Raw genomic sequence first — 23,923 nt, 5'->3', positions numbered from 1 at the left:
GGCAAATGTGCGGCAAAGAACCATCGAGAGGGAGGGTAGCTAGGCATACAGGTGGGGGCAGAGTATAATGATTTACAGCCCTTAGTGTAGTTGTAGAATATACATTTCATGCATTCTCTGAAGCCTTTCGAGCCGTCTCGGGTCGTCTGCGAGTCCCTGCCCAACAAACGGTCCCGCGAGAGGCCTTCCGGACCTACCCGAAAAGGGTCTATTTGGCGCGAACAAACAACGCGCGCGGAAATGCGATGTTCAGTTTCTTATGCAAAGCACTGTATCGTTTCGCCGATTGCTGTCAGGTAGTTGAAATGACTCACGATATAGATATATCTCCGGGGTTTGACAATGAGTGCTCCCGTGCTTTTTCTGTCACTCCAATGTAGAACTCATGAACAGCGCCGAACTTCGAGAATCCCGAAAGGAGGTCAACGATTTCCTAGGCGAGAAACGTCCGAGCGCAGCGCGCATTTCTCGTCGGAAGTTGTGCAGCCTCGGAGCACCAAACGAGCACAACACCTATGGCCACGACGACCAGAGCTGACGGTGAGTCTGAGTTGATGCCAGTACATACTAGTGTAACTACGCGATCGGACAGCGACACTGACATGGACAATCGAGTCGGGGATCCGAGTCGGGATCGGTCTCGGTTGGCGCCGAGAGTGTCTGGGTGGCTAACGTGGGCGAGCTGGACGGATTATGACGCTTTCCGGTGCATCCAGCGCCAGCCAGATGTCAGCCCCTTGCTTATACCCAGGATATAAAGGTCGACGCAGAGGTTCGGTCTAGGGCATTGTTTTGAGACACGAGACTTCCCAACCGAAGACATACCGACATGGCTGAGCAGCTGCAGTTACACGAAGGTCAGGAGGTCTCGTGAGTGTTTTCCTACGGTCCTCTTGGGTCTTCAGTGCTGACATCGTTATGTGGTAGGTGGAAATGGGGGTCGGGAAACCCTTCGGGCAGAATAGCAGAAATTGTTACCGAAGGCCACGCCGAGGTTACTTCAAATAAGGTTCACTTCCTCCTCTTTCCTCCAGTATACGCGGTATTAACAAGTATGAAACGGTACAAGGGCAATACAGTGAAAAGGAATGCAAAAGAAGGCGATCCGGCAGTGAAGATCACGCGAAAAGGGGTTAGTGCAGAGCTGGAGAGGCTCCTTGAGTGGGTGCAGTCTGACGAACTCGTAGAACGACGTCGTCAAGCTGGCCCACGAACTCAACGAGGTCAAGAATATGGACCGACAATAGGCGATATAAAGGTCTGGATTTTGTGTATGTACGAATATAAACGAAAAGTAGAATGTGTAACAAGATGCCTGAAAGACAAGTAGTTCGCGCCACAGCACGGCCAAATCGGGGGTTGTTCCTACTCTTTTCTGGCGACTGTCTTTCGTCATTTCACTCCGGCACACTTCTATCTTGGTTTTGACATATTTCTTTCCTTTACTTTACCTGCTTCTGTGATATCTCCCGACTTATAAGGCGACGACCGACACTCGAGCAAGTTATTCCTCAATTCCCCCCCTCTTCCTGCTCCCCGCTCACCCCACTCCCTCACAAATACCAAGGACGCTGTTGTCTTGTCTTGCATCCACGCGTTGAAGCACTTGTTGATCTTCCTTTCTGGGCCAAAACATACCTCTTTCGGAAAGTGACGGTACGCGAAGTAAAGCGTGGGAGAATATCACACGAGGCGGGAAGTCTTCGCAGATGGTACGTAAATGGGGCATGGATGGATGATGGACCGCACCTGGAGACCACCACAGCCTGAGAATCGAATTGGCCTGCGCCTGCGCCCCTTTTCTTCCTGCTTTGTGCCATCACATCTGCTTTGCGCTCTGCGGGCGAGTTTCTGGCTGGCTGGCTAGCGGAACGACACAAGTACACACGACAAACGCACGATTCTACGTCCCCCGTCACGACACTCGCATACGATCACTTTCTAGCTGGCTTGCTGGCCCTCACACTCTGACACGAACGGGTATACGAGTAGAAAATGCCGCCGGCGCCCAAGAGCGGGGCGTCCCTATTCCTCGGGTTGGAGCTGGCGACTGACCAGCTGAGGGCGTCGATAGTGGACGAGAACCTGGAGCTCGTAGGCGTCGAGTGCGTGGACTATGACTCGGAGCTTTCGGAATTCCAGTGAGTCTCCTGCGCGTTATATTTACCTTCCCCTGGGCTTTGTTCGAACGCCACTCGCAAAATTTATACCGGACTATCCCCGCTATGCATGGACCCAATGTTTACTTCAGCGGCTGACGTGGCGTAGGACGCAGGGCGGGATCTTCACGACGCCAGGGGAAGCGTACACAACGCCAGTGGATATGTTTGTGAAAGCCTTGGGTGCGTGTCGACGCGGAATCAAATTTTCGCTCTTGTCGCGTACATGGGAAATTGACTATTTTTGGTTTCGTGTCGATCTTCGATCGCGGTCCTCCTTCCTTTTCCGGAACGGCAGACTACCTCCTCGAAAAGCTGCACAAGAACTACGACCTCGGGCGGATTCGCTGTATCGGTGGCTCTGCGCAGGTACGTGGTTTGCGAGTGGGTTAGCTGCAGCGTCCTTACTCTGTTCTGTAGCACTGCCTCATCTGGTGGAAGTCCTCGCCCATACCGTCCTTTCCTGCCCTTGACGCCCGCCTCCCGCTCTACTCCCAGATCAGCGCCAACTCCTTCTCAATTCCCAATGCTCCCATCGCCCAAGATACCTCTGCCCACACACACGCGCTCGCTCTAGAAGCAGCGCTCGGCGGTCCGGACCACATGGCTGCACGCGTAGGCATCTGCGCAAGCCCCGCCCTGGTCGCCGCGCAGCTACTCAAGGTGCGCGAGGCCCTGCCTGATATCTGGGGGAGGACGGGGCGCGTGCAGGTGGCGAGCGCCTTTATGGCGAGTCTGGTATGTGGGGCGTGGGCGCCCATGAGTGAGGCGGAGGCGTGTGCAACGGGAATGTGGGTGCATGGAGGCACGGGGCAGGGAGGATACTGGGACGACGGGGTATTGGATATCGTTGGCGGCAGTCGGGAGGATGGGAGGAAGATTAGGAGCTGGCTGGGTGAGGTGGATACCGTTGGGTGTGGAAGGAGGATCGGGACGGTATCGAGATATTTGGTGGACCGGTACGGGTTCGATCCTGGTGCGTTGCCTGCCTTTGCTTCTCTTAGGGTAACTGGCTGAACGGCGCGAAGATACGGGTGTGACCGCGTTCATACCGGATTACTTATCTCTCTACCTATCTGTTGTCCCTTCACCGTCGGACGCTGTTCTCGCATTCGGACCCATGGACCAGTTGATGACCACCGCACAACACTATGTTCCCACTCGTCTGTATAATATGTATCCCCACCCCGCTCAGGACCCTAGTGACAAGAGGAAGTATGTTCTTACCCTGACTAGCAGGTACGTCCCTCCGTTCTTCGTGTGACCTGAACTAATGCTTGACGCTGTGTAGAAATGCTGACGTACCTCGAGCACTTGTCCGAGACATGTACACCAAGAGCTGGAGTGCATTTGACCGGCTAGTAGCGATTGTCCCCCCAGGCGGATCCATAGGGTGAGTGACCGTAAGGAAGCTGTCCTCGTTTACCATGCTAACGGTCGCTCTGCGGCAGACTTGACGACAAACTCTTCAGCTTCTGGCTCCTTCAGGCAGATAGCTACCCCTTCTCGCACGTCAAGGGCATCTTCCGCTTCGAGACGGGCGTCAAGGTCAACGAGTTCCGCGATCTCCGCGCAAACCCGCGGTGCCTCATCGAGAGCCAGGTTCTCTCCTTCCGTGTCCGTTGGTCGCGTCTCCTCGCTACCGGTGCGCTGGGTCCATCGCCTGGGCGCGGTAAGTCACCACAGCCCAGCCAGACCAACGGGCGCTCGTCGACCGCTTCGACGTCCGCCATGCCCATCTCAGCCAGCCTGGGCGTGTCATTTGACCCTTATGACCATGCCCCCCTGCCCGCACGCATCATCGCCACAGGCGCGGCGGCGAACTTCCCGTCGATCGCCAACGTCGTCGGGGACGTGTTCAATGCGCCCGTGCTCATGCCGACGACGCAGGTCGACAGTGCGCAGGCGAGCCCGCACCGCAACGCCCCCGCGCCCGGTTTCCCGAGCCGCGCTGCTCTGGGTGGTTCATACGTTGCGCGATGGGCGTGGGGGCGAGAGCGCGCTCGGGGGACGTTGGGCTATGAGGAGGAGATACGGAGGCTCCTGGGTAAGCGCTGGACGACGAGCGGCGGGCTGCCTGCGCGCACGAACGCGGCGGGGCTGCCGACCACGATTGGCGTGGGCGTGCCCGGGGCTGGGAGTGCGCCAGGCAGCGGCGCGAGCACACCGTATGGGCTGGGCCCGCTGGGTCGCAGCGGGCTCGGCTCGAGCGTCGTCGTGGAGGAGGACGAGGACGAGGTGTTGCTAGTAGGACATGAGGAGCGGATGCGCACGCTCACGAGCTCGACGAACTTTTCGGCCGTCAGCTCGGGGTCGGGCGTGGGGGCGCCAAGCACCGCGTTCACTACGCCCGACCTGAGCGGGAGTGCGAGCGGAGTCGTGGGTGGAGGGACGAACGGGGGGACGCCGACGCCTGGTGCGGGCGCAACGGCGCTGGTTCCGGTCACGGCGTTGCCGTCGACGACCGACGCGGAGCTGCAGCTGGGTTTGGCACGGGTGGCGGAGGCGGATGTTGATGCGTTTATGGCGTATGCGTCGCTCGTGCCCGAGTATTGCCGGCTGGAGGGGATGCTCGTGAAGGGTCTCGTCTAGTCGTCTACGTGTACGAGAGGGTGTTGCCGTCGTGCTGTGAAGTGAGTTGCTTGCTTTCGTGGTGCAAAATATAGCGTAGCCTCCCGAGGAATGGGATTCTAAAAAGTTACATTTAGATCATTGGTAACATCGTATAGTATTAGTCCACCCTGCATTTTTTGTTTTCCGTTCTGGTGTACATGGAATTGTTGGCATCATCATCATCAAGTAAAAGTACGTTGCGTCGTTCAAACTGCTGTCGTTGCTCTTGCAATGCATCTCGGATTATACCCCTGCAAAGCTTGATGCAGATGCTCCTGTAATTGCTGGGAACGATACTTAACTGGTGGATAGAATACATTTATGCCAGGACATCCAGAACCTATACTTTGAGTACTCTCTTTCCTGCCTGCCAAACCGCGTAGCTGATAGCCGTCATTGGCACAACCTTGAGATAGCCAATGCTCAGTCCGACGTAGAACCCCCTCCACCCGCCCGTGTTGTAGATCGCCTTGACCGTCTCGCCCCAACGCATCCACCGATCCGGCCTCGTCAGCCCGCCGACCTGCATCCTCCGCCGTATGATCTCGAACGGGTACGACACCGTCTGCGCAATCATGCCCGAGATACCGCCGATCGTGAGGTCCGCAAGCGGCGTCGCGGGCTTCTTCTCGCCCGGCTTGGGCCGCGGGATGTACCGCGCGCGGAGGAAGCCCCAGGTGAGGAAGGACGTGCCGGCGTAGGGCACCATGCCGATGATGGTCACGGTGAAGCCGCGGTAGAACTTGAGGACGGGGAAGGTGTCGAAGAGCGTCTTGGTGGTGCGCGAGGCGGAGGGGCGGCTGGCGCCTTCGGAGGAGATTTGCTGGATGGCGCGGATGAAGGAGGGGCGCAGCGGGGAGGGGGAGGAGGAGCGGGTTTGGAAGGCCATGCGGACGCGGATAACTTCGAGCGGGTAGGTGAAGAGGACGGATATCATGCCTGGGGAAGGTGAGAGGAGGAAGGGGTGTGTTTCGGAGGATGCGTACCAGAGAGGGACCCTGCGGCGAAGCGACGGAGATTTGTCTCTTGTTCTCTAGTGGGCATTAACATCTGTGTGTCGCAAAGTTTATTGGCAGCCATAACGAATTCGAGCCTCGAACGTACATAGTGGACCTTGTCGTATGCCATGAACTTGATGGACGCGTACGGAAACACGCGGAGAAGGGTTGCCGAGTGCCCCTGCAAGAGTCCACGCACACCTGCCTCTGTGTATATTCGACTCGCGGCTTTGAATGCTCCCGACCACGATCCTGAACACCAAACCTTCAGCGGAATCCACATCTCCGTGTGTCCGACGAGCACTGCGAACCTGTGTACTTCTGGAAATCAGGATTCGACGTTTGGAAAAGGATCTTGACGCGGTCAAGCGGCGCAATGGCCGTCTTCGCCTGCGCACCCGAGCGTCAGTGCTTTCTGCACACCTCCTGGAGAGCAAATGCAACGCACGACACATCCTGCGACCCCTCCCGCGAGACCCGACCGCAGCGCATAATCCCAAGATTGCTTGTCCCGGCTAGCAGAGACATTTGAAGGCATTCGAGTTCAGCGGTCGACACATCCAAGAGCTAAGAGACAGAATGCGGGGCCCCAGTCCTCGTCCTCCTGACGGTGACACAACCAAGGTCCGATTGGAAAGCTAACGGCACGTGATAGGTCCGGGAGATCGTTTATGCCGCCGGCGCAGGCCGCGGCGTCAGTCTGAGTGGATGATCCAATCGCAGCTTCTCCGTCAAAGACACAGTATACCATCCTTTTTCTCCAGGGTCTACTCCAACATACACAGCGGGTTTTTTCGGGGCTCCAGTGCGTGTTCACTCCAAGTGTAGACGCATTGATCCTCTCAGAATCCAACGTTGCTCGAACGCCGACTGTGACGCCACACATCAAACGAAGGCATGAAAGTAACGCAGGAACATATCTATCATTCCATCGAGTGAACTAGTGCAACGCACGACTAGAAATGACGCGGGAGCCAGTGTCATGCACGGATGACAACCGAGGATGGCGTTCGTACTCATCTCTCCCATTGGAAATACTGCATCTCGTATTCCTCCAGTTAGACTATCTTGGAGATGTGATGGCTCTGCACGACTCGAGTGTCGCGCTCCGTCGCCGCATACCTCAGGCAATATTCAAGTCAATCCGTGCTCGAGGATCACTATCAGACGCTATTGCTTTCCGCAGGGTGTTGGGCTCATCGCATCTCGCTGCTTCTGTTGAAGCTGTATATTTTTCTTACGAAGAGGGCGACAAGTATGCCTTGACGGGGCGGGGTCAAAAGAGTTGTATTCACCCCCCGCCCCCACATGCCCGAGAAGCTACAGAGATGCTCACTGCTCTACTTTGCTCTCCAGAGGACGAACTTCAACATATACTGCTTCATGCGTTCTCTAGGTTGAAGGAAACCAGGAACTGACCTCTCTGGAACTTGAGTTCCAGAACATTGTCAGCAATGACTCCTCTCAGGCATCTTTCGCATACGAGGCCACTTGTAATTCTGAGCAGGGTCAATTCTCCGCCGGCGAGTCTAGTAACTAGCGTTACTGTCTCCTCACTGCGCGACCCCGTCCTACATTGACGCTCCCAAAATTTGCCCTCCCTTTCCATCCGCGCAGTCGCCGAACCAACAGCGATGCCAATATCGAGTGGCCGGTAAGTCTGCCCAGGGTAATGGAGGAGCGGAGATCTTTGACTCATTAACACCGAGTGGATGAAGAGGTACCGCATCCAGAGATCCTGGAATAGCCGGCACCTGCATCTACAAGGTCTATTCTTGAGGTCACAATATTCTCTTTTGCTCCTCTTGGAACATACGATAGACACGACCTTGCAATCTGAAAGCACCCTGCAATCAACAATTATTACGAGTACATCACGGCCATTCCAGTCGGTCCATTCACATTTCAGCCCCCAGTATAAACTGACCCAGACTGGGAAACAGACGACGTACAGCACCCTTCAACACTTCCGCATTACACTTGTCGCTCTCATACTCCACGGTATTAAGCCAAAGATCATAGAGCTGATGACTCGTGGTAGGGATCTCCCCTTCAACGACCTCGTCTCCGATGTATATGTGCTCCAGCTCCAAGCGCCGAAGTCGGCTGCTGGTAGCAATGATGACGAGGCTATTGAAGGTTATCAGGGGCTCATCGCCGTACCATTGTAAATGTAGGTTTTGGAGCTTAGGCCAAGCAGAGATCATCTCCTTTATATCATTGTCCCTGATCACGTAACAAGGCGTCCCCTCGTCTTGATCAACGTGATAAGGGCATATTGTCATATCTTCCAGATGTCGCAACTCCAGCAAAGGACCAAATACCGCGAATATAGGGATGCCTGGAGGATCTGTGTCTTCTACGTGCTGCACGAAAATCCGTATTGATCGTAACATGGGATGAAACGTTGAGATCGCTTGGCACAGAGAGTGCATGCCATTGACAAGGGCGATAGCTCGGGGTAGATTCATCTCGATGCTCTGCAGAGTATCTGAGTGCATTCTGCGTAGGATCTCTGCGAGCGCTGAAGGCATTATGTCCTCGGTGCAGAGGCGTTCGAGTACCGGAGGAGCGCACCAGCCGACTGGGATATTTCCGGCATGCTTAAGCACACCTCTGATGGTCAGATCCTTCAGGCATGGGAGGCACGAGAATGCATTGAAGAGGTCAGACCGCATAACGTCATCGCTGAGGATATCGTTAGGAATGTGGTCGAGCTCCAGGTTTTCGAGTGACCTGAAGCGTCCGATGAAGTCGAGCGGGACATGGGGGAGGTCCCATTGCGTGATCTGAAAGGTCTTCAACCGAGGGACCTTAGCTGGCAGATTTTGCAAGAAGATGTGGAAGTGTCCTCCACGGAGTTCTGATCCATCCTGGAGCAGTAACAATGGGTCCCCCTCTATACTTATGTACAGCGTCTCCAGAGACGGCGCTAGAAAAGCGGACAGCGCCGGGACAAGCCGAGCATCCAGCGGTAGACAACGGAACAAGTGTGTGGAGTCGAACGTCTTCAAGCGCGGCAGAACTGGACTCCCTCGAAGTGCTACAAGCTGAAGAATTGTGGAGTAATCCTCGCATCTTTGCTCACTGAACGTCGTATACAGCGTCGTTACACGCTTGCTATATTCATCGAAGCGCGTCCAAGCTTCGCGTGCCACTCGGTCTGCGGGGGTACGACCCTACGAATGGCACTCCAGCATCAAGTTACGTACGCTATGAGGCATGTTCTCGTACTCACATTATTTCGGTTCGCCAGTGCATGGTGTGGCACGAGATTAAGAAGGGGTTTTACATCATCCATACACCTCCACAGTGCATCCAGTGCTGGTTCTGACCACTTCTTGCAAGTTTGAACCAGAGCAAAGAGAGCTTTACGATCCAGATGGTCTCTTAGTTCCTTGCAGATCATTGCGCAGAGCTCGGTGGGAAGGTCGGATGCACCGGGAAGGTTCTCAATATGACCCTCTGAAGAGTATAAGGCCATCATGACAGGTAAAGTAAGGACTAGTGTAGTGTTGTATAATGGGAGGCTTGCGCCTTATAGTGAACGAACAATGGAGCAGGTCGTGTGATTCAAGACAAAGGTAGCTGCTATGAGTATCTGATGCAAACGTCATTGACCCCGAAAACGATAATTTGTCTGGAGGCATGCGCACTGTTGTAGGGTACCAGCATCGGACGCCGGACGGTACCAGGAAGTGGCAAGTGACTCATCTGTCAACTTGAGGACGTGGTTTAAATTTTCTTGGGTGGCGCGTTGGTCACGTGTGGCCGTCACATCCGTGATTTACAATGACATCATTCACACCCGACGCGTCCATGGTCCCGTGAGCTGGCAAAGGTTGATCGATCCAGTTATTATACTAACTTCACAAAAGCCGTTGGCCCAGGTTAACCGCAGTATGGCAACAGTTAAGACCCCTTTTGACCAACTCGAGGACCTATGTCGTGCTAATACTACTCAATAGGACTCGGAGGATAGGGTGCCCACCGGCCTCGATACTCAGGAGCTGGGGGAACTCGAAGCTGAAGAAGAATTATTTCCCGTTCAGACCCGCTCAAACTGCCCTTTCTCTAGTCTTCCTTTGGAAATTTATGGTTTGATATTCTTACATGTACCATGCATAGGCGACCTCTGTGTGCTTCGGGACACCAGTGCCGCACTTCGTGATTGATTACGCCGGATTCGTTCAAGTCAGTCCATGTGCAGGGCACCGTGCGCGATGGCCTCGCACTTGGAAAAATCTTACAAACATCGGTCCTCGGTCCCGCTGTTCAGACAATTTCCTTCGACTATGATGAAGGATCACGTCTCCAAGGAAAGGGAGGATATCCAAACAACCGGCTGATCAAGGATAATATAGGTTGGTTAGACTATAAGGTCTCCATTGCTTCTTATTGGCCTTCTGACCACATACTCTACTACCATGCAGACCACGTCACGTTTACCAACATATTCTGCTCAGCCTTCTCGAGACTCGAACGAGCTACCAACTTGCACAGCCTCATTCTGCAACTTCACAGGAAAATCAACATCGACTTAAAGTTTTATGTCTCGCCCCAGGTCTATTTCACGGAAGCTGTCCTCAAAACGATTTCTGACCACGCCCCCCGGTCGCTTATATCCCTCTTCATCTCAAGTTTGCCAGCGTCTTCCCTGGATTGCTATAGGTACCGAGGCCTTTCGACCTTGCTACGGCAGCTCAGGACGCTCAGCTTTTCGACAATCACTGATCATCACTCTCATCGTCGCCGCGAAGACGCCGAGCATTTCTGGTGTTGCTCGCTGATGAGGCTATTCCCTGCTCCGGTTCACAGTAATCTGCAAAGCCTGTGTCTCCGTAGCCCAGGATTAACTGTGGGATATGCACCTGTAATCGGCCTCGACATCCTCACCTTTCCTCACCTGACTGGCTTGGAGCTGGTAAATCTAGCATTTGGTCGGGATACGTCCACAGAGCGTTTCATTCTCCGGCATAAGGCGACGCTACGCCGGTTAGAGGTCATAGATTGCCTAATGGTATGTAACGAACTGGAGGTCGTGGGACGAAAGGAAGACAACAGGTGGGAGATGCCACGTACATGGGAGGATACCTTTGACGGATTCAGGAAAGAGCTGGGGTGCTTGCAGGAGATCGAAGTTTGGGAGTATGGTTATGGCCGCTACAAGAAATACCTGCTACTCGATGTCAAGGTCTACAGGGAGCAGGAAGATGCTGATGCGGCTGCTCTGCAGGAACTGGAGTCCGTCGTTAAGCGACGAAGAGACGAGGAGTTGTAAGACCGTGGCCCAGGGGGCACGAATATCAACACGTATGCCCGTCTCTTGCTGCTGTGATTAGCTACCAGTACTGCATTATCAACCGTGGTCGTAGAGGTCATACGACGTATTCGATGGTGGCACGACAGCTATGTCAGCGGCGCAGTGGTGCCGCCCGCCGGAGCGCCGACTGATTCATTCATGCCACATTTCAGCGATACGGCTCACGACGGCTCTCTTGTTCTCGAATTGCCGATGGAGTTAATATTTATAGCATGGTCGTGTCTGCCCCCACTCGGTGACATCTACGCGCTCTATGACTCTAATACAACGGTGCGAAGTACGATAATACCCGAGCTATTCAAAAGCATACACACGCAGGGCTCAATCCGCGATGCGAAATCGTTCCGCAGAGTGCTAGTATTTCGCCTAATCCAGAGAATCCATATCCTTTGCGTACGACGAGGGTTTCAAGTATGTCCTCGACAGGGAGAGAGGTCGCGAATTTTATTCAGACGCTGGTACGTGTATGCAATCGCTGCCTTTCGATATTCATGTGCTTAGTGATCCTGAAACTGACCACGTCCGCTCCCCTTCGTCTTAGAATATGACATTGGCCGCATCTATACCAGCGCATTTTCGAGGCTGAATCTCGCTACAAAGCTGGTGTCTCTCAAACTCGATTTCCACTACCCCTTCAACGACGAGGAACCGGCCTGCTTGACGACAGACATAAAGCAAAAGGTGCTCTGCGCGATTATTGACCACTGTCCACCTGGATTATCCAGCTTTACGCTCACCAATGTCACGGCCAGGACCGACCTCGTGTTTCCGCCCCCAGTTCGGCTTGGACAGTCCTGGACACAACCCTTGGAATCACTCGGCATTCGAGTAAACTCCCAAAGTCTCGTAGAAAGCATCCCGGCATTTCATGCAATTTGCACGTTTTGCCACGGACTTATCTTACACCATCGCAGGTCACCGGTCACCCTCCAACCTCTGGTGATCCACTTCAATAATCTTGCAATCTGATCTGGCATACCGCATCTCCCACTCACAGGCCTCCGCTTCCCCTACCTGAGGAAGTTGGAAGTCGGGGGAATGGTGTTTGGTGCAATGGCGCCGTCTCATGATTTCATTCTGAACCAGAAAGACACACTGGAACGCCTGATGCTTAAGTCATTCTCAATTGTCTGGAGGGAGGACGTTCCCGGGCCGAAATGGTCCCCTGTCTTTGGGTCGCTGAAGAGCGAGCTTTTGAGTCTAGTGGAGGCCGACCTCCTATCAGCAAACATGAGCGCTTGTCCTTCCACAAACTCTCACTATCAATCTTGATGTTGCTCCCGCTGATGAGACTCCAGGCCTCGCTCGCCAGCAACACCACCACGCTACACCTCCACCTTCGGTGGTCAACCGTCACGGTCAGATGCTCTGCAACCGAGCGCGACTTGTCGCTTCTGTGGCGTCAGTCTTTTGTTGAGGTGACCAGGCCTCGTGTTCATCTTATACCACGTCGTCCCAATAGATCATCCTGAAGGGCGCCTCGATTCAGCTGTAGCATGGTAAGACATGGCTTCCATGTTCAGCACAAGAACTGATGTTGAGCCACACAGCCGAAGGTAATGACTAGATTTATTCGTATCTGATTTGATTGTTTGCGGCAGAAGAAGCTCAGACGCTCACGGTATTCCCAGAGCCAGCCAGGATGTTCTGGTATTCAGACGCGCCTATTTCCCACTAGTATTGAGTCTTCCTTCGGAAATCGTTTGTCTGGTATTCTTGCAGCTCCAGCGAAATGGCGACTTATGTGCCCTCGAGACACCGGCGCGACACTTCATGGATTTATCAGACCTGAACTATTTAAGTCTATTCATGTGCAGGGTACAGCGAGAGAAGGCATGGCGCTTCGTACGATCCTTTGGATGCCAAGTCTTGCTTCAGTTGCGCACATGATGTCCTTTGACTACGACGAAGGATCAAGCCTGCCAGTGGAAGAGAAAGACGACCATGTCCGTAGCTGGCGGTACTTCAAAGATGATATATATTGGTTCGATCAGCTTGCTGGCTTTTCATTTTCTGACTATGCTTTACTTTATGAAGATTTATCAGCGCTATGGTGGTAGCACAGCTGCTGTGTTATGGGGTGTCGTGGAGAATACACATTACAATGCAGTTGAGTCCGGTCATGCAGATAAAACGGAGAGGAAACGATAAATAACTCGATAAGTAGACTAGTCCCGTCTAACAGTCAGCAACGGACGTGAGCCACTGCCGACTCTCTTCCAGTTCCCCCTGTACACGGTTAAATCAGCATCGCTCAGCAATCCAATGGACATGAGAAACTTACTTCCGATATAGCCCACATATCTTTCAGGTGATGAATCGCCTCGAAAACTTCCTCGGTGGCTCTTTCGCGGTATTTCGCGAGTAACCTGATCTCTGCCTCGAGATCGTCGCCAGTGGCGGTGGGTACGGAGGCCGCATCATATTGCTCAACAAGAGTGTCGATCGTCGACTCAACCAAAGCAGCTAGTGTGAGCAATGAAACCGGGAACCGCAATATTTCGGAGTCGAAGAGCGCTAAATATAAGCGCTGCCACGTTTCCCTCTGGACTTGGGCCCATATCTGACGAGAGCCCAGCAGGACTCGAAAGGAAGTCGAAAAGTCATAGATTTCCTCCATGTAAGCCGATGGTGAATCATTGCTGATACTGAAAGACAGCGCCGAAAACACATCCCATTTGGCCGCCTATAGTTAGGCGCGCAATGGTCAGATGAATAGGAGAGGTGAGCAGGAAACTGGCGCACATCCAGATCATGACGGTCCATCTCATGGGTAGCCAACCGAGTGAATGTCCTCGCACTCAGAGGATACAGCGGAAGCAAATGGTCTCTGTTAAACTGCGAGATATGAGCGATCTGCAAGAAGCAGCTCCGTGTCAAACTCACTTGCGCGCTTATGGCCAGGCAAGCTACTGCCACGTCGAGGGCTGCAAGCGCACGGCCCTGCCTCCACGACATAGTCGACCGCTGGCTGTCCTGGCTATCGCTCCCGTGCGATATAGCATTGAAGTAGCGAAGGAACATATAGCCGGCGCAGAAGCGTGTCTCAGGCGATGAAGCAAGCTGGTCGCGCAACTCACGCCAGGTGTCAAATTGGCCATTATGATCTGAGCGACAGCGTTGAACCTACGGATGCGCGATACGATTTAGCAGATAGTACAAAAAATCGGGAAAATGGAATAAAATGGACAGACCTCCACTTCAAGAATCCACTTTATCGCACGCGCCATCGTCTCCTCGTCGATATCGAGGAACCCATCCCATTGTAGGCCAGAACTGTCGACGCTCGATCTCGTACCGACGACAGCGGTGGAAGAGGCAGGGCTTCCCGCTTCACTACCCCGACTAGCAGAAGCCTGCACGTCGATGTTAACACTGCAAGTCACGGGTAGCCCCTCGGAGGCCCGTTGTCGGGTCTCACGCGCTAGCAGACGAGCAAGTCTACGTTCGGCTTCCTCCTCTTCGTCAACAGGAGGAAGAGGGATGAAATCCCGAGTGGCCGGAGGGGCTATCGCGGGAACATGGAAAGGGAGCTCATTCTCGCGCGGGGTAGACCGGGCATTAGGAGGGTCAGTGTCTTCTTCAGACTCGTAAGAGTATGTTGTGGACGCAAAAGAAGTTTGTCGCGAAATACCGGTTGAGGTGGTGGCCCAGTTAAGAAGGACGGGTACCAAGATCTACGGCAAATTTCTGCGTCAGTGCACGCACCCAACGAAATCATATGCACGCAACATACCGTATAACTGCCTGGAATCTGCACAGTCCCGAGCGTGTCAGTGCTCAGCGGCATCCATTGCTGGCTATGCGGCGAAGGCTTCTCCTCAGGAGAGCCTGATTCGTCATCACCGCTTCCCTCCCGGCCACTCGACGATGCTGGCTGGTTTTCGTCTTGATGACCAGGCGCGTGACCGTAAGCGAACAGTGGACTCTCGTCCACTTCGCGACTGTAGGCATCACCCGCGCTTCCCTCCGAGCCACTGGGTGAAGCAGGCTCGATACCGGCAGGACGCGTCGATGAGCGACCATATGCAAATAGAGGACTTTCGTCCTCCTCGCGACACAAGATGACTTGGCTCAGGCTGGACGACGCGTGAACATGTTCATCGTGACGCGCTCGGCGAGCCACAGAGGCACCATACTCAGCGGCGCCGTGTAGGGTACTTTGGCGCAGACCTGACGGAGAGATGCTCCGTTTTCTCTTCCTCGAGAGCGCAAGATGCGCATTCTTGGGAGCAACATATTGGAGAGCATCAGGCGGGAAAGGGGGAGGGATGGTAAATCGAGGAGATTCGCCACTGTAATAAGGGCGCAAAGACTGCAGAGAGCAAGTAGCATAAGGAACTCCAGCTTCTGACAGCTCTTCAGAGTCAGATCGCATTGGATAGGAGCGCGATCTGTAGTAATAATGAGACTGAGGATAAGACTGAGACATATAGTCGGACTCAGCAGGAGGATCGGAAATAGGGGCCATTCGCGCTGGCGACGAGTTTTGAATGTCGCCGGAGTCCTCCGAGCCAGCACTAGCGCCCGTCCTCCTCGTGTGACCGTTACCAGACCCGGTTCCCGCGATCCTGGCCAGCCTACTATCGAGCTCGCGCAGGAAAGACAAGTCGACCGCACTGTTTTGAGAAGATCGCCTAGCTTGATGGTGGTGGTGGTGATGCAACACGGGTGTGTGCGATCCCTCTTCTCGACTGGCGTCGCTGAGGCTCCGCACAGAATCGGGCTCGTAGTACTTCCTGGGCTGCACGTCCACAGCAGCACGCACGAGCGCGTCAATGCGGGCCAGGAAATTCTTCTCGTCGACGCTCAACTCCAGTTTGAGCGGGGAGATCGACTCGGATGGCTGCGAGGTGCGTTCGTTGGATACTCGTGACAGAGAGGAGGCACTACTATTGGTGAAGGAGAACGAGGAGCTCTCTTGCGACTGCGAGAAGGAGAAGCGCTGCTCCAGATCCTCGGTTGTGCGGAACTTCTTCCGAGTAGGGAGGGGCGAGGGCGAGCGGGCGCGTTTGCTCTTCCGCGCTTGATGATTCCTAGAAGACCTGTTTGAAAGGGGAGCGTAACTTGGAATCTGTGGGTACAGTCTTGACTCCTCGCTTCCAGAGAGCTGAGAGCTACCAAAGACGTTCGACTCGCTTCTACCTAGTGTATTTGCACGATCCAGAGCAGCATCCTGCAACAGAAGAGCACCGTCCTGTGAGTCCCGCCTTGATACCGTGCGTCCACGGAGCTGACCACCGACCCCAGAGTCGTTGTTGTCCATAGTATCAGTGTGGTCCTGAGCAGTACTCCGAAACTGAGTAGCATAGTCCCGTGAGTTCCAGAGGTCATCCACCTGTCTGCGGAGCTGACCGGTAACATAGACCTCAGAGCGGCTTTGGCCCCTGATATATGCGCGACCCTGAGCAGTACTTCCAGACCTAGCAGTGTAATTCTGTGAGTGCCTTCCTGACCCCTCGAGTCCAGACACCTGATCGACAGAGTGCACAGAGCATCTTCCACCCAGCATATATGCGTGATCCTGAACAGAACCCCGAGACCTAGCAGCGTAGTCCTGTGAGCGGCGTCTTGACTCCTGAGTGCTAGAGTAGCCGTCAGAGCCGCGTTCCTGCAGGCTGTATACGCCATCCTGAGCACAACCCGGTGAGCGCCGTCTTGACTCCTCACGTTCAGAGAGCTGAGTACCACCATATACCCCCAACTCGCGTCCGGCGTGGATGTACGCGTATTCATGAGCCTCGTTCTCCAAGGACTTCGAGCTGCGCCTACTGCCCAGGCCAATACCATGCGCGATAGGAGATGAAGAGTCATACACAGTAGACGCAGACCTCGGACCCAACCCAGCAGGGTACGACGAACGAAGACCACCTCGAGAGACATCAAAGCCAGCGTAGTCAGGATCGGAGCTCAGGAACGGGCTAGACGCAGAGAATGACAGGTCTGGCGTACTCGACATGGGCACCGTGCCGTATCCCGGGCTGCTTGAGAGGGGGCATTGGTGGTATTCGTATGCAGAGCTGCTCGAGAGGGTGACTTCGTCATAGTGGTATGCGGGGCTGCTCGATATGGGTACTTCCTCGTTGTACCCGGGGCTACTCGAGACGGGGATCTCGTCGTATCCGGGACTACTCCTGGGTAGAGGGTCAGTGCCACCGGTCCTCCAAGGGCTTGAAGAGCCTGCGTCGTGCGTAGACCAAGAACCGGTGTTCATGGCAAGCGTCATGGGGTATTCTGAGCCGTCGTTCGGGTATTCCAGATCCTGGCTGCGGTCAGGGGTACTTGAGACTTGGGTATATGCGCGTCCATCCGGTCTTGAAGTGGGTATCGAGTCCTCAAGGTAATTCCACGGCTCTCCAAGTTGCATGATATTGCTTTCTCTGTCACGGAGGGATCCAGAGCGTATAGTATCCCGAGAGCGAGACATGGCGAAGTGCTAGAACTTGAAGAGGGCCTACCGTCAAGGCTTTAGAATTCCAGAATTGCAAAGCAACCGAGACCTCGAGCCGTGTATGTTCTTCTAATACATGAAGTCCTGCAGCCAGCACAGAAAAAACCGCTGTCCTCAGGATAAGCACATGGTGGCGGTCAGCGAACGAGTCTATATTCTCCCCCCTCCCCCTTGAAGTATTACAAAACCCCTTCCCACGTCTACAAAACATCTGTAGTCCTCTACAATTTCTTTCCATTGAACCATTCTCCTCCGTAACTGCTCCACGCCGTCCTTCACCCGCCCCTCGTCGTCTGCCACCTCCGTTTTCTGTAAAATCGCTATTCTACACCTTTCCGAGCAAAAGAAATGACGAGTCGACTTCCGAAACTGATCGCGTTCGACCTAGAGTCGGTAGCTCTGCCCTTGAGTCGGCCCTAAAGCTGACGACACCCCAGCTATACGCTCTGGGACCTGTGGATTGATACCCATGTCACCCGTACGCACTAGCTTTTCCAGAGAAGTTAAAGGAATCGGGAGTAGACGTCTGTGTCAGCCCCGCTGCGGAGAGAAGGGAACACGTTGAACCAGGTGCTCGATAGGTGCGTTTATTCTGCTTCCGAAGTTTTATGAAATGTAGGTATATATCATATATGCTTTGTGATACGCAGATACAACGAGAAGATCGAGTTCTACCACGAAGTGCCCCAGATCCTCCATCGCCTGCGCTCAGCAGGCGTTATCATCGCAGCATGTTCCCGCACGTCCGCACCCGGCCTGTGCGTTCACATCCCTACCACCTTCTTTACGCTCGGAAACAGAACTGACTCTTGTATGGTATGCAATGCAGTGCCCGACGTGCCCTGCAGCTCCTCCTTGTACCCCCACGAGCGGGGGACAAGCACGGGAAACCTACGCCAGCGATAGAGTTCTTTGATCAGATGGAGATATATCCAGGCGCGTCATAGCTCGTCCTCGTACGTCCTCCAATGATTGACTAACTCATGCATTAGGCTCGAAGATAACGCACTTCAAGAAGCTGCACCAGAAAACCGGCCTCCCGTACTCTGAAATGGTGCGTTCCTCCATTTCTCCCATTCTCCTATTTCCCCCGATCCACTCTTCCACCGATCCATCGCTTACTCTTCCACTGCAGTTATTCTTCGACGACGAGCACCGGAACAAAGAGGTCGAGTCGCTCGGTCCGTCTGCTTTCCCTTCGCTTCTGTGTACCCGGACTCACCCCGATTTCCTAACAGGTGTTACCTTCTGCCTAGTGCGCAACGGCACGAACGAGCGCACTCTCGAAGCCGGGCTCGCAGAGTGGCGGAAACGGCACCCAGAAGAGGTGGTTGAGGACGCGGCAGGCTCAGCTTGAATACTTACCTATGTACAGTGTGAGGCGCTCAAAATCGACCACTCGGCAATAGGCGAGCCGCGGATCCTATCACGGTCGTGAGAAAATACTTTCAGGTCCCAAAAACCAGACCAATCGATTCCTTTTCACGAGAGCTTTCGAACCATCTGATTATTTTCTCGAAATTCCCGCTTTTAAGAATTTAACCCTTCACATATTTGAATTTGGGTCGGAGATGTAGCGGAGTTACCATAAAGGGAAGCTTTGTAATCACGGCAAGGTCGGCCAAGCCATGTGCTAAGCTAGGGTTAGGGTGAAGACAATACTTGCTTTGGATGCATGGGACACTCCCTATCACAGGAATTCCATGGGAGACTCCCATTTTGCTATTATACAACCTTATTGAGTGATCAGGACGCAGTTGGCTCCCAAATACATGAGGTTAGGTTCGGCAACCCTATATTTGAATGCTTACGTAAGCACCCAAAAAAATGAAAATGCAGGATTACGCGCCTTTTGGCCAGGTTTATGTTTCAAATTTTTTTCTCGCCGCCTGCGGCGGCATAATTAAGGTACCACAGAGGTGCCGACTCTTAGTGACATACACTGTACGAGTCTCGTTATATCACGACTTCATGATTACACATAGATTCATCTTTGATAGTGTCCTTGTATTTAGAGTGTTCGGATTCGCGAAGTCGCTGATAAGATCACATGTGGACTGAAATCGCGATACCGATCGATCAGGTATCTCCCCTAACCTCCTCGCCTTGTTCCTCTTTGAGCAAGCAATCAATCATGTCTGCGCTGGCCAAAATCCACTTCCGCAGGCCGTCGGACCCTGTCCTGCCCCCGCCCCTGCCGCAGACGACACCGGAGGACCGCGCTCGCGCGCGGTTCTCCCTTGCCGGCAAACGTGCAATCGGTACGTTTGTGCTCATGTACCGTGCCATCCGTCTCATGCTCACTTGCATCAGTAACCGGCGGCGCAGGCGGCCTGGGGCTCACCATCTCCACTGCGCTGCTCGAGCACGGGCTGTCCGGCCTCATCATCTTCGACCGTGACCTCTCCACTGGAACCGTCGCCGTCTCTTCCCTGCAGTCCTCCTTCCCCAACGCAACGATATTATTCAAGGGCGTGAACGTCGCCGACGAGATGATGGTGGAGGAGGCGGTGGAGGCAGCGGGCACGGTGGACGTGCTGCTGTGCTGCGCGGGCATTGTGGGGGTCGTGGACGCGCTCGAGATGCCGATCGAGCAGTGGAATCGCATCCTGGAGGTTAATCTGACGGGGAGCTTCATCTGCGCGCGCACGGTGGCGAAGTGCGTCTCGTATCCGCGAGCTAAGGAACCGAATTGACTGACACACCGCAGGCGCATGATAGCCACGTCGACCCACGGGTCCATCATCCTCACCGCGTCCATCTCTGCGCACACGACGAACTTCCCGCAGCCGCAGGCCGCGTACAACGTCTCCAAAGCGGGTGTACTGCACCTCGTGCACGGTCTAGCCGCGGAATGGGCGCGGCACGGCATACGTGTCAACTCCATCAGCCCGGGGTACATGGACACCGTGCTGAACGAGGGCGAGCACCTCGAGGAGCCACGGAGAATATGGAATGAACGGACGCCGATGGGGCGGATGGGTAAGCCTGAGGAGGTGTGTGGCGCGGCGGTGCTGCTGGCGAGCGACGCGGGAAGTTTTATCACCGGGAGCGATATTAAGGTTGACGGTGAGTGTTGCCGACTACGGAAGTGTATTTGCATTCTGATGTGACTATACTTGCTAGGTGGATATACGGTGCTGTGATGGACATAGATGAATGACTATGGAGATTGGCTCCAACCAACCTGAGTGGCTTTCCGGATGCATATGGGAATGCGATTCGATGCATCGTTCGCGCTACTCTGGAGAAGCTGTGGCGAATGGATTCCTCATACATTCTCATGATGTAGGGTTGTCTGCGAGCCTCACAGAGCTATGAAATGGATAGGAAAGCCTTGACCGGATAGGCAATTCTTATCGACATATATCTCTTCTACGCTGCCCGGCGGCAAGCTTCCACGCTGTCCTTCTGAGAATGAGTTGATGAAACAGAGTTTCACCACCGAACGTGTCTCCGCCGAACTTCAACTTGCCAGGGCGTGTAAAGGGTGGTAACGCCATAGCGAAGGAAGGTAGGTCATGCCCGACTATATCATTGTTTGAGTGAAGCACCAAGGACTGAAGAGTGCCTCAGTACGGGGTGAAATAAGATGCATGACGAAGTCAGAAGAACAGCGGAGACTCCGAGGGCTGGAAGAGGCGTCCTTCATCTGCGAATCCACTCGAGAGTCGAGTGATTTCAGCGACACTTCCCATATCGAAGGCGGCAGAAGTGTTGAAGTTTATTCTCCGTTCCCAGCCTCTAACTAGGCTGGTGAGTGTAAGCTTAGACAGTAGTGATTTTGCTAGGAATGATCGCTCTGTCCCGATGGCTTCCCCATACGGCGCAGACCGAACGTGAATAAACCCCTCATCACATTGGTGCTCCAAGGCAGCAAATCATCGTGCCCCAATACTTACCTCAAACCGTCAAAAGGCAAGTTTCATTCACAATTATGGGCCACCAAAATACTACCAATAGATGTGTACATTTGGTCGACGTCTGCTTCTACATATCAACTCGATTCCACGTCACGTCGCTGACGGACAGTAGACTCCAACTTCTCCAAAGCAGTTGTATCCGCCCGTTGTTGCTCCCGATCAATCTTCAGGAGGTCCCGAAGGTAACATGTATCGAGGCGGAACTCGCCGTAGCCAAACTCCGTCACATCGATCTCCTGCAGGCAAACCAGTTCTCTTCTGAACCTGTCAAAGACATGTCCCCATCTCTGGACGGTCTTCGTGCCTGCTTCATCTTCATCACCGTCCTCCTGCTTTTCGATCTGCTCTTCGGGGCATGCTAACAAGCAATCCGTGATCGTCAGACGGCGCAGCGTCGCTCCGTGCCGAAGAATGAACGGCTCTACCGGCGTTTCATCACCAAATGCTAAACCCTCGAGCTCCAAGCTTGTGAGGTGAGGAAATGCGATGTCCTCGAGGCCGATCTGGGGCCTACCATATCCCACTCTGAGGTCTGGGCTGCGGAGAGACAGATTCCGGAGATTATTCTGTGTCGGAGCTAGGAATAGGTCCGGCAATGAAGGATACCAGAAGTCCTCCAATTCATCGCCTCTTCGAATGATTTCATCGTTCTCGCAGAGTGCAGTGATAGAGAGCGTCTTCAACTGTCGCAGCAGCCTCTTCTGAGGTACAGAGATCCCCTTCATGGAAGCTCAACGTGAGACTGTGCATATTCACTGCTTGGTGGAGTTGCGAAAGGGCGGAGCAGAAGATGCTCGTAAACGTATCGTGATCTTCATTAAAGTGTGAGACCGAATTGCAAGGAGCGAAGCTGTCTCGATTTCACCAACCTGTGTCACCTTTGAAGTACCGCCACTCATTATCACAGACTTCCTTTTCTTCAAGATGCGATCCTTCGTTGTAATCGAAGGATACTATCTGCACAGCTGATACAAGGGCCGGCGTCCGAAGGATCGTACGAAGAGCCATGCCTTCCCGTGCTGTACCCTGCACATGAATAGATTTGAATAGTGCCGGTCTACCAAATGTACGAAGTGTAGCGCTGGTGTCTCGGAGGGCACATAAATCGCCGATGCGTGGGACCTGCAAAAATACCAGATAGACGATCTCCGGGGGGAGACGAAGAAGAGGGAAATAGGGGCGAGTCTTCGGGACGTCTGGACCTTCTGGCATTGCTTCCTGAGACTCCCATAGCTTCAGCAGTATTGGAATTATGAGCCTTTCAGCAGGAACGGAAGATCTGTATTTCTTACCATTCTTTCGACTTAAAGTAAGGCATCAATGAGCGAGGACTTCCGATGCGATGAGCAACTGAAGCCCTGCCGAGAAGTCGCGATTAGTCACAGAGCACCTGATCGTGACCACAAAATGGCGATTCTCACGGTTGCCGTGTGGCTGTCGCATCCGAGTCTGAGCGTCCAGAACGTGCCCCCAAATCCTCTACTCAGTCTCTTATTATTATATCATCAGTAGACTCGTCTTGTCGCCATATAGACCGGTACCTAAGGACCTGCAAGTGCAAATAATAAACACCACTAATGGGAGACGAAATAAGACTTGGGCCTTGTTTTCAATCCGTCATGCGGCGCCGTCACTAAGTGTAGACGAAATATCCTGGCTCCCTATATATCGTGTACGTACTCAAAGTCAGCGTAGGTTAGTTCAGCAGTGTAACAGCCCGCTCAAACTGACAGGCTCACGAATGGAAACACGTTTGTATCTTCGCGCCCAGGAAATTAATTATAAGTATGCCGAGGGTACTGATAAGTTCGAAGAAACATGGGGAATGTCCTGGAGGCAGAAGGTTCGCAAAGGATGATAATGAAGATGCCTTCTGAGTGCTTCGCCGTTGAGCAACCAATCTCCAGCATATGCATTCATGGCCACATTAACCCCGGATCATCACTTGCAGCAAGACCCGTTTCCCCAAAGAAAGGCGATCGTGCGTCGTCGAACCGAAGGGTAGACGCTAAATTTATGGCCGCTCTCTCGGGATACGCCTCCAGTTGAATCGTCATCATGACGGATTTCGACATGTGTATGGGGTTTACAACGGTATACGATTTCAATGAGGTTTGCAGCACATTCTCTGACTTCATATACGTCTGTCGGCATTATTACCTGGCCTCCTGTGAATGAACGCATGACGTATGTAGCAACCAATGAATTGAATCGTTGCAGAAAGCCCACAACGTGTTTGCTATATCTCACGACCATCGCTACGAGAGCTCAACTCACAACCTGCGTGTCCAGTTTGCGGGACATTGGCCCTAAGCGCCTGGTCAGATAGTCAGAGAAGAGATGGGTGATGATTCATTGCAGTCCGGATCCAGAGGACGAGAACGAGGAGGAGGCTGAAAGAACGTTCGAGTTCAGGAGGGACGCTGCGTGCGCAGAGGGTGTCCATAGGCTCAAAT

General features: G+C 53.7%; 8 protein-coding genes across 8 annotated transcripts; 5 read left to right on the top strand and 3 right to left on the bottom strand.

Moving 5' to 3' along the window:
* Positions 1-829: 829 nt before the first annotated feature.
* GLOTRDRAFT_131251 (uncharacterized protein) lies at positions 830-1,247 on the top strand (the record flags this gene model as incomplete). Its single annotated transcript, XM_007870103.1, has 3 exons — positions 830-870; positions 928-1,132; positions 1,188-1,247. The coding sequence occupies 3 exons, from the start codon at positions 830-832 to the stop codon at positions 1,245-1,247; spliced, it is 306 nt and encodes a 101-aa protein (XP_007868294.1).
* A 483-nt stretch (positions 1,248-1,730) lies between these two features.
* Positions 1,731-4,751, top strand: GLOTRDRAFT_139940 (actin-like ATPase domain-containing protein; the record flags this gene model as incomplete). The annotated part of the gene is made up of 7 exons (XM_007870102.1): positions 1,731-2,141; positions 2,269-2,342; positions 2,458-2,528; positions 2,580-3,135; positions 3,188-3,398; positions 3,451-3,552; positions 3,611-4,751. Exons 1-7 carry the CDS (start codon positions 1,996-1,998, stop codon positions 4,749-4,751), a joined length of 2,301 nt encoding a protein of 766 aa, XP_007868293.1. The 5' UTR covers positions 1,731-1,995.
* GLOTRDRAFT_63535 (mitochondrial carrier) lies at positions 4,641-6,378 on the bottom strand. The gene is made up of 5 exons (XM_007870101.1): positions 6,219-6,378; positions 6,082-6,160; positions 5,877-6,022; positions 5,759-5,822; positions 4,641-5,711 (listed from the first exon to the last, which is right to left on the bottom strand). Exons 1-5 carry the CDS (start codon positions 6,306-6,308, stop codon positions 5,113-5,115), a joined length of 978 nt encoding a protein of 325 aa, XP_007868292.1. The 5' UTR covers positions 6,309-6,378; the 3' UTR covers positions 4,641-5,112.
* Positions 6,379-10,559: 4,181 nt separating this feature from the next.
* On the top strand, positions 10,560-11,051 carry GLOTRDRAFT_131248 (uncharacterized protein; the record flags this gene model as incomplete). The annotated part of the gene is made up of 1 exon (XM_007870100.1): positions 10,560-11,051. The coding sequence occupies one exon, from the start codon at positions 10,560-10,562 to the stop codon at positions 11,049-11,051; it is 492 nt and encodes a 163-aa protein (XP_007868291.1).
* Positions 11,052-13,271: 2,220 nt separating this feature from the next.
* GLOTRDRAFT_95026 (uncharacterized protein) lies at positions 13,272-17,520 on the bottom strand (the record flags this gene model as incomplete). Its single annotated transcript, XM_007870099.1, has 6 exons — positions 13,272-13,322; positions 13,378-13,779; positions 13,839-13,949; positions 13,980-14,219; positions 14,288-14,770; positions 14,830-17,520. The coding sequence occupies 6 exons, from the start codon at positions 17,518-17,520 to the stop codon at positions 13,272-13,274; spliced, it is 3,978 nt and encodes a 1,325-aa protein (XP_007868290.1).
* A 372-nt stretch (positions 17,521-17,892) lies between these two features.
* Positions 17,893-19,032, top strand: GLOTRDRAFT_117112 (magnesium-dependent phosphatase-1; the record flags this gene model as incomplete). Its single annotated transcript, XM_007870098.1, has 8 exons — positions 17,893-17,933; positions 17,982-18,022; positions 18,080-18,125; positions 18,195-18,302; positions 18,374-18,480; positions 18,537-18,598; positions 18,680-18,725; positions 18,783-19,032. 8 exons carry the CDS (start codon positions 17,893-17,895, stop codon positions 18,899-18,901), a joined length of 570 nt encoding a protein of 189 aa, XP_007868289.1. The 3' UTR covers positions 18,902-19,032.
* Positions 19,033-19,678: 646 nt separating this feature from the next.
* On the top strand, positions 19,679-20,905 carry GLOTRDRAFT_139937 (NAD P-binding protein; the record flags this gene model as incomplete). Its single annotated transcript, XM_007870097.1, has 4 exons — positions 19,679-19,805; positions 19,858-20,203; positions 20,255-20,613; positions 20,671-20,905. 4 exons carry the CDS (start codon positions 19,679-19,681, stop codon positions 20,688-20,690), a joined length of 852 nt encoding a protein of 283 aa, XP_007868288.1. The 3' UTR covers positions 20,691-20,905.
* A 636-nt stretch (positions 20,906-21,541) lies between these two features.
* Positions 21,542-22,192, bottom strand: GLOTRDRAFT_131244 (uncharacterized protein; the record flags this gene model as incomplete). Its single annotated transcript, XM_007870096.1, has 1 exon — positions 21,542-22,192. One exon carries the CDS (start codon positions 22,190-22,192, stop codon positions 21,542-21,544), a length of 651 nt encoding a protein of 216 aa, XP_007868287.1.
* Positions 22,193-23,923: the final 1,731 nt, after the last annotated feature.

This window comes from Gloeophyllum trabeum (genome assembly GCF_000344685.1).
Source record: "Gloeophyllum trabeum ATCC 11539 unplaced genomic scaffold GLOTRscaffold_00011, whole genome shotgun sequence".
In the NCBI taxonomy this organism is placed as follows: domain Eukaryota; kingdom Fungi; phylum Basidiomycota; class Agaricomycetes; order Gloeophyllales; family Gloeophyllaceae; genus Gloeophyllum; species Gloeophyllum trabeum.
The sequence above is the reverse complement of the archived record's forward strand: the minus strand, read 5'-3'. Positions and strand labels throughout refer to the sequence as shown.